This window comes from Rhincodon typus, chromosome 13 (genome assembly GCF_021869965.1).
Source record: "Rhincodon typus isolate 14 chromosome 13, sRhiTyp1.1, whole genome shotgun sequence".
NCBI classification, from domain to species: Eukaryota; Metazoa; Chordata; class Chondrichthyes; order Orectolobiformes; family Rhincodontidae; genus Rhincodon; species Rhincodon typus.
In genome coordinates this window covers 63,098,654-63,107,518 of record NC_063344.1, presented here as the reverse complement: position 1 = coordinate 63,107,518, position 8,865 = coordinate 63,098,654, and the positions used below count along the sequence as shown (strand labels likewise).

General features: G+C 45.0%; 1 protein-coding gene across 3 annotated transcripts in view; it reads left to right on the top strand.

Annotated features, from left to right (window-relative positions):
- The first annotated feature begins 4,564 nt into the window (after nt 1–4,564).
- Nucleotides 4,565–8,865, top strand: part of wdr53 (WD repeat domain 53) — a 13,243-nt gene continuing 8,942 nt past the window's right edge. The window contains exons 1-2 of one of the 3 annotated variants that reach the window (XM_020517888.2): nt 4,565–4,685; nt 7,223–7,707. In XM_020517888.2, coding sequence (XP_020373477.1) covers nt 7,228–7,707 — 480 coding nt within the window. In that variant the 5' untranslated portion in view covers nt 4,565–4,685; nt 7,223–7,227. Of the gene's footprint in view, nt 4,686–5,364; nt 5,627–5,651; nt 7,044–7,222; nt 7,708–8,865 lie in introns of those variants that run through there. The other 2 variants (XM_048604784.1, XM_020517887.2) reach the window with 2 other exon arrangements.

The following is an 8,865-nucleotide window of genomic DNA, read 5'->3' as shown; positions in this document are numbered from 1 at the left end:
CCTTATCTTAATTGTAACCAGGGTTTGCAATAGTTCCTCTTCTAACTCCTCCAAATTGTGAAGTCTCAAGCCATTCAATCCCCACTGCAAAGTCTGTTCCCATGTTACAGGTTCTATCTTTCTTCCTCGCACAAGTTTGAGATTAAACCAGTCTGTTTAAACTCTGCTGTCGTATTTGATCCCAAGTTGAGCTTGCAACCACATATTTGCATCCTCACTAAGACTGGCAATTTCTACGTTCATATTATTGCTGATACTGCACAACTTTGTCTATCTCAGTTCAGTTGCTGCTGAAATCCTCTTACATGCATCTATTACCTCTAGACTTTCAATGCACTGCTGACTGGACTTCCAAACTCTACCCTCCCTAAACTTGAGCACCCAAACTTAGATATCTATTATATAATGTTCCATTCACATATCATCCTTGTGCTCGCTCAGTTCATTAGCTCTTGTTTCTAAAATTCTCACTTGTGTTCCCAAGTGACTTCATGGATATGTCGCTTGCTACGTCTATAATCTCCATTGGTGCGACAACCCTTAGAAGTATCAGCACTCATCTAATTTTAGCCTCTTGAAAATCACCGATTTTAAGCCTTCAAAGGCCTGGACCTTAAATTTTAGGATTTGCTCCCTATACATATCTATTTTACTTTGCTTCTTAGACACTCCTTAAAAACTACGACTTTGGCCTAGATTTTGGTTACCTTATGCAATATCTCCTTATGTGGCTCAACACCATATTTTGTTTTATAATGCTTCTATGAAGCAACATGAGACACTTTAGTATGCTAAAGGTGCTACATAAGTTTTCATAGTCCCTGTTGCAGCAGTTAGCAAACTTCAGTCACGACCCTTTTCTGAAGCCAAAATGACTCAAGCACTAGTCCTCACTAATGCAAAGAGCATTGCTCCATAAGACACTCAGCAGAAATGCACCCCTTTAGACAGCCATCATCCTCCCCTTTCTAGCATCTTACCTTCTTCTATGTAGTTATCTTTCATTCGTGCTCAATTCCCAGAGGGAGTACTAAAGGCCAACTATCCTTGGAAGTAACTTGTTTCAGCACAATCTTCTAAATTAACTAAAAGGTATTTCAGCACCAGTCTGACCACTGTGTGTAGAAGATTATTTAAATTTAAGACGAGTATAGTAAATCTCCAAAAACCACAAACAATTACACCAACTGTCAAAAGAAATAACAACTAATCTACAAAGCAGTTCCTGATTCCTTCAATTAGTGCTGGTGTGTTTGCTCTTCACACAGAGTAATTCTGGAGTCTGAAGTTGGAAAATGGCAATGGTGGCATCAAATGATCATTGCACACTGACTGACGTTTATTAACTGATTATTAACTGCCTGCTCTCCATGCTGATGGCACCTATTGGATGCATTAGCACAAATTTCTTACCACAGTAACAGCAGGTGCACTTTCCTCAAAATGTGCGCATGTACCAAAGAGTCCATTTTCAAATATTGGGAGACCATCTAGTACCTACAAGTATCTATATTACTGGCCTGGACAGGGAATTTGTAATTATGGCTCTTGTTGATTTCCCTATATTTTCTTTTGAAGAGTCCACATAAGCCAAGCTCCTTAATCACAACAAGAATTTATGATAAGAGATAACAAGGTGTAGAGCTGGATGAACACAGCAGGCCAAGCAGCATCAGAGGAGCAGGACATTTCGGGCCTAGACCCTTCTTCAGAAAATTTATGATGATGGGGGAAATCTTCTTCAGTGACACTGAATTCGAAAGTTAACACCTAATCAACAAACTAACCAAGCACCTTCTGCCTTTGGAGAGACACATTAGCTGTCATTATCAGAGTTTTCGCCAAACAACAATACCTTTTAACTTTGGACTCCCAATTCCTACTTTTTGGAAATTATCATTTAGGCTCTGGTTTGTCAGGATAAAATCAGCTCTCCCCTGCTATCACCAGCAAACGAAACTCAAGAAGAGCTTGGCTCAAAGTTAGGCCTATAAGATGGTATCAGCAAATTTGTAAATCATACTCCTTCCAATGTGATTCCCTGGAGTTACATAGAACTGATGATTTTCCAAATCATCTCTGCCACAACTAAACATTACCTCATTATGAAACATGAGAAGTGAGAACTTAAATCAAGTATACAACTAACCCACTGGAGAAATGTCACCGAAAACACAATTAGTTGCAGGTAACCAAAATGATCTTTTCGTACCTCAGTGGCAATGACCCTCTGTCCAATTACAGAATATTTGCTGTTTGATAACAAAGCTATTGACAAACTAGCTGGACTATTTGACTAATAATAAAAAAATGGCAAAGTGCATAGTAATGTAAATTACAGAACAATCCTTGGCAGAGATTTAAAGAGGGCAGGGCACAAGTATTTCAGAGCACTACGGCATTTAATACAGTGGTGAAATGCATTTTGTGGCCTTATTTTTGATGAGGTCAGTGTCAAGTTCAACTGCACAGGTGCAGATATTGATAAGTAAACCAGAAATTATATGCATCTGCAGAAGCAAACCTGAAGGCAGAAAGTAAGCAGCACTTACTGTTGAACATACACTAGTGGTCAGTTTGGGAAGTAAATCAGCAGAGTTTGACAGTTAGGTTGCCACCCATCCTTCAAGCTAAGGCTCTTATGTAGCAAAGGGGAACCAACTGCAAAAGAACTTACAGTTCCCTGGCCCCCAGCACTTCATCTTTACTGTGGACATTCAATCCCTATATACATCCATACCCAACAAGGACGGCCTACAGGCCTTCAGTATTTTCCTCTCCAACAGACCCATCCAGTCACCCCCACCAATACCCTCCTCCACCTCTCTGAACTAGTCCTCACCCTCAATAATCTTTCTTTCAATTCTTCCCACTTTCTCCAAATCCAGGGGTTTGTCTTGGGCACTCTCATGGGCCCCAGCTATGCCTACCTGTTTGTCAGTTATGTTGGAACAGTCCCTCTTCAGCACGTACACCGGTACTGTTCCTCAACTCTTCCACCATTTTCGATGACAGCATTGGTGTTGCATCCTGCACCCAGGCTGAACTGGAGCAGTTCATCAACTTTGCTAACAACTTACACCCCGCCCTCAAATTCACTTGGTCTATCTCAGACATCTCCCTCCCCTTTCTTGACCTCTCTGTAGCTACCTAGACTGTACCTCTTCCCACCCTGTATCCTGCAAAATCTCCATCCCTTCTTCCCAATTCCTCCATCTCATCTGCTCTAACGAGGAGATGTTCCACTCCCAAGAATCCTGGATATCCGCCTTTTTCAAATAATGCTGTTTCTCCCCCTATGTCATCCAAACAGCCCTCCACCACGCCTCCTCCATTCCCCACTCCACAGCTTTAAACAACCCCTCCCTCCAAATATAATAAAGATAGGGTCCCCATTGTCCTTACTTTCCAACTCACCAGCCTCCACATTCAACGTATCATCCTCAAACACTTCTGCCAACTCCAATCAGACCCCACCACCCAGAACATCTTCCACTCCCCACTCCTCTCTGCCTTCCACAAGGACAATTGCCTTCACGCCCCACTCCCCACCAACCACTCCAACCCACCTGGTACCTTCCCCTGTAACTGTAAAAGATGCAACATCTGCCCACACAAGACCTCCCTCACCTCCACCTAGGACCCAAATAGTCCTTCCAAGTGAGACAGAGCTTCACCTGCATCTCTTCCGACCTAGTCTATTGCATCTACTGCTCCCAATGTGACCTTTTTTATGTTGGTGAGACCAAACGTAGACTAGGTGACCGTTTCGCCGAGCATCTTCGCCTGGACCGGAACAGCCAACCTAACCTCCCAGTCACCACCCATTTCAATTCCCCATCCCACTACTCTCCAACATGTCCGTCCTCGGCCTCCTCCAGTGTCGCAGCAATTCGGAACGTAAATTTGAGGAACAACACCTTATCTTCCGTGTGGGCACACTACAGCCCAGAAGACGAAACATTGAGTTCTCAAATTTCAAATAATCTTCCCACCATCCCCTGGTTCCCTTTCCAGCCCCACCTCCTCCTTTCCATTCAACCTTCTGACCGGCCCTTCTAGCCACCAACCAGATTCATTCCTCCCATCGACCAACCAGGTCGTACCTACTACCAATGGCCACCTATCGCTACCATTCTGCCTCTACCCTTCAACCCCTCTCTTTTTCTGCAGCTCCCCCTACCCCCATGTCCTGTCCTGAAGAAGGATAATACCCAAAATGTTGACAGCTCCTTTCCTGCAGATGCTGCCTGTCCTGCTGTGTTCTTCCAGCTTAGGAGTAAAAATGTGATAAAGCAATCATCTCCACAACGCATTGCTCATCCATAAGTGTCCTGAGGACAGTTAAGAGTCAACCACATGAGAAGGGAAGAGGTGGGTAGGGGAGGGATGGATTGGTGGGGATAGGGGAGGGATGGAGTGGTGGGAGGGGAGGGATGGGTGAGGAGAGGGGTGAAGCGGTGGGGGGAGGGGAGAGATGGGTGGGGGGGAGGGGTGAAGCGGTGGGGGGAGGAGTGAAGTGGGAGGTAGGTGGGTGGGGAAAGGCGCGGAGATGAGCCAGGAGGTGGGACGGTGGGGAGAGCGGGGCCGTGTGGCGTGCGCATGTCTGGATTCTAGTGGGCCGCGTGTGGGCCGTTGGTGATCGCCGCGAGACGGGCGCGCGCCTGACTGCGGGGAGCGAGCAAGTGTGTGTGTGTGCGCGCGCGCGAGGGAGAGGATGAATAATAAGGGTGGGTGGTGGTCGCGGTGGGGGTTTATCGGGAGTGAGTGTGGGGGATGGTGTAGGGTAGTATCGGGGTCTGGGCGACAAAAAACGGAGTATGGGTTGGTCAATGAAGGGGGTGGGACAGAGGGTAAGCCTTTGTGTAAAAGAAGAACAAAGAATGGGGGACGAGGACGGGGGGGGATAGGACATGAGACAGGCAGAGGGGAGTGAGCGGGAAGTGAGGGGAGCAACTTAGAACCCAGCAAAGGATGACCAAGAAACTGATTTTTAAAACAAAATACGAACACAGGCTGCCAAAAAAAAAACAGAAGGGTGCGTTTTTAAAGCTCCTTTAGGAATATGAAAAGGAAGACATTAATGTGAACAAATGTGGGCCCATTACGAATGAGAAGAATTTAACACGGAGAACAGGAAAATGGCAGAGAAGCTTAATAACCACTTGTGCCTGTCTTCATGGAAAAAGGACATAGAAAATCTCCCAGAAATGCCAGGCAACCAGATTTGCAGCTTGGGCAGACATGGATTTATAAAGGGGACGTTATATTTAACAAACATGTTGCAGATTTTTGAAGACTTTACTTGTAGCACAGATAAATAATTAGAATTACCTTTATTGTCACGTGTACTCAAAGGAGTAATGTGTATAAGTCACCATATACAGTGGTACGGCTTCTTCAGTTACAGTTTTTAGAACAACAGAGAAGTAAAAAGTTCAGTATAACGTCTTCCAACCCAATCCATGCTGGCACCTAGCTCCTTCACCCTTCACACCCCACCCCCCAATCTGCACTGCGTCCTGACTCAAGACTGCGCTGGGCTTCACCTCAGGGTTCACGAGGCTGGGATATCACTCCGGAATCACCTTGAGACCAGAAAGCCACGCCACTCGGGCAGGCTGAGGTGAGACCTGGTCGAGTCTGCGCAGGGGTCAGGAGTTCAGAGGCAGGGAGTTCCATGTTCGAAGGCCTTGGAAGTGTACATGTGTTTCAGAAGGTTTTTGATAGGGTCCCCTGCAGGAAGCTAGTAAACAAAATTAGAGATTCAGGGTATACACTAGCATCAACTGAGAATTGGTTAGAACTTGTAATATTTCCATATTTGCTGAAGACACAAAACAATGTGAGAACTTAAACTGTGAGAAAGTTAAAAGGAGGCTTGGTGGACTTGGACAGGTTAAGTGAATGGACAAGAATGTTGCAGATGGAATATGTGAATAAGTATTGTTATCCATTTCGGTAGGGGGAAAAAAAACAGAAAAACAAAGTATTTGTCAATGGTGAGAGATTGGGAATTGTTGATGTCCCAAAAGAACCTAGGCTTCCTTTCTGATGAGTCACTAACAAGTAGCATGTAGGTGCAACAATCAATGAGGAAGGCAAATGGTGTGCTGTTCTTAATCACGAGGTGATTTGAATAAAGAAGTTTTGCGGTAATTGTTTAAAGCCTTAGACTGCTGCTGGATTATTGCATACAGTTTTGGTATCCTGATCTAAGAGAGGATATTCTAGTGTACAGGGAGTGCAACGGAGTTTCCCTAGTTTAATCCCTGTTATGGTGAGGTTCTTTTACGTGTAGAGATTGAGGAAACTGGGCTTGTATTCTGGACTTTTGAAGAATGAGAGTTTAGTCATTGAAGCTTACAAATTCTTTCAAGGTAGGTGACAAGATAGGTGAGACTTTTCTTCTGGCTGGTGGGTGGGGATAGAACCAGGGGACATCATCTCAGAATAAGGGGTAGGTCATTTAAGACTGGCATTTCATAACTCGGGGCAGTAAATCTTTTTATTTCTGTACCCCAAGTGCTGAGGACACTCAGTCTTTGAAAATTTCTGGAAACTAATCAAGATATATAGAGAGTGCGCAGGAAAATGACATTGAGGTAGATCGTAGATCATAGAATCCCTACAATGTGGAAACAGACCATTCGGCCCAACAAGCCCACGCCATCCCTCCAAATATTCTACTGTCTCTCCTGATCCTCGGGAGGAATAGAAGAATGTCACCAAACTAGTAATCCAGATCAGCAGGATAATACCCTGGGGATCTTACATTCAAATCTTGATCAACCATGATCTAATTGAATGGTGGAACAGGTTCAAGGCTGAATGGCCTTTTCCTCTTCATTTGGACGGAGAGTATGAGGCATGTGCAGGGGACAGGAAGGGATCGTAAGTGAATGGGTAAGGTTAGAAATGGGCATTAGTAAAGGGGAATAGTTTGTGGAAGTAGATGGGGGTAGAGGCAGCACTTGATCTGGGAATTGAAGTGGGCCACATTGAGGAGAGAAGATAACTAGAAGATAGCTGGATCTGATGAGGTGAGAAACAGATGCACGTTACTAATTAATAGCAACAGATTGACCCTTGTGCTGCTTAGTGTCCTAATATTGAGAAAAGAAAAAGGAAAAATGTTCAAATATCTGAATATTTAATTTAAAAACATTAAAGTAAGGGGAAATGTTGGCCCTTTTCATGTAGTTTCCACTTTTTCTTTTAGGAATTATGGCAACCAAGTGGACTGCAGGGGATTTATCTCCAGTGCTGTGCCTGGACGTTAACAGTGAAGGCCTTGTGGCATCAGGGGCAGAGAAAGGAGCCCTTACAATCTGGAACAGCCAAGGTGCTGTAATCAGCCACTTGAACCTAGGAGATGGTGACGATGTCACGTGTGTGTCATTCTCTCACAATCGTTCTAACATTCTGTACGCATCTCACAGTAAAACAGTCAGTGTATTAGACATTCGGGCTTTTGAGGAACCCGCTGATTGCTTCCATGTGAACGAGGATGAGATAAACTGCTTGTCTGTTAATGAAACAGGCAGCCATCTTGCAGCTGCAGATGATTCTGGATCAATAAAAGTCATAGAGTTGACAAGCAAGAAGGTCAGCCGCTCTTTACGGAGACATTCAAATATTTGTTCCTGTGTGACCTTCCGACCTCAAAGGCCACAGAGTTTACTCTCCTGTGGATTAGATATGCAGGTATATATAGTATCTTAAACTTTTTGCTTGTGTGGTCACATAACTGGAGTTTGAAAGGGAACTGGCTGGACATTTAGCATGTCATTTTCAAGCGTGTTCTCATAAAACAGGATCAGAAATTATTTCCCCAGTTGGTTTAAGCAATTTTCTTTGGCATGGCAGAGGTTGAAAATAGTGGATTCTGTGTCCAGGAGGATAACTCTGTGATTCTAGCTGGTAAGGTCTGAAATCACACGACATCAGGTTATAGTCTGACAGGTTTATTTGAAATCACAAGCTTTCTGAGCGTAGCCCCCCTTGTCAGATGAAGTGAGAAAGAAGCACACAGAATTTATAAGTAAAAGGTCAAAGGGTCACACAACTGATGAGGATGTATTAAACAAACCTAAAATGCTGTTAAATCTTTAATCAGTTAGAAGGTTTTAATTGATTGATTTAATTGATACACAATGTTTTGTGTATGTAAATCCCCAAATTTCTTTCAAGTCACTGCCCTGAGAGAACTAAAGGTTTTACCAATGTAACATTTTAGCTCAGAGGCTGATAGCCAAGCTCAGCACTCATGAGGACAGCCTGAACCGGGAACTTGGGCTCATGTTGCACTGCAGGTGACCCCACGACACTATACACGCTCTGTCTCACTCACAAACACACACCACACACAAACATACACACAGACACAGATGCTCTCTAATATACACACAGTCTCTCAAGCATACTCACACACACACTCTCTGTCTGCCGCCCTTCTCACATACGCACGCACACCCCCCCCCACACACTTTCTCTCTCTGCTCCCCACACATACATTTGCACGCATGCATTCTCTCTCTCTCTCACATACACACATCCACTGACACACTCCCGCTCGCTTTCTCCTCCGCACTCTTCCACGGCGCCCACACGCTGTCCCCCGCACCCTCTCACCCCCATCCCAATGAGCCCTCCCGCACTGTCTCACCTCCACAAGCACCCTCCTGCGCTCTCTCAATCCCCCCCAGACACACACACGTGCGGTCTCTGAACCCCCCTCTCTCTCACATGCGTGCTCTTGACTCACTGCCCCCAAACACACACTCTCCCACACCCCTCCCACACATACATGCCCTCTCACACTTCCCCCCCAACACATACATGCCCTCTCACCCCTCCCCCTCG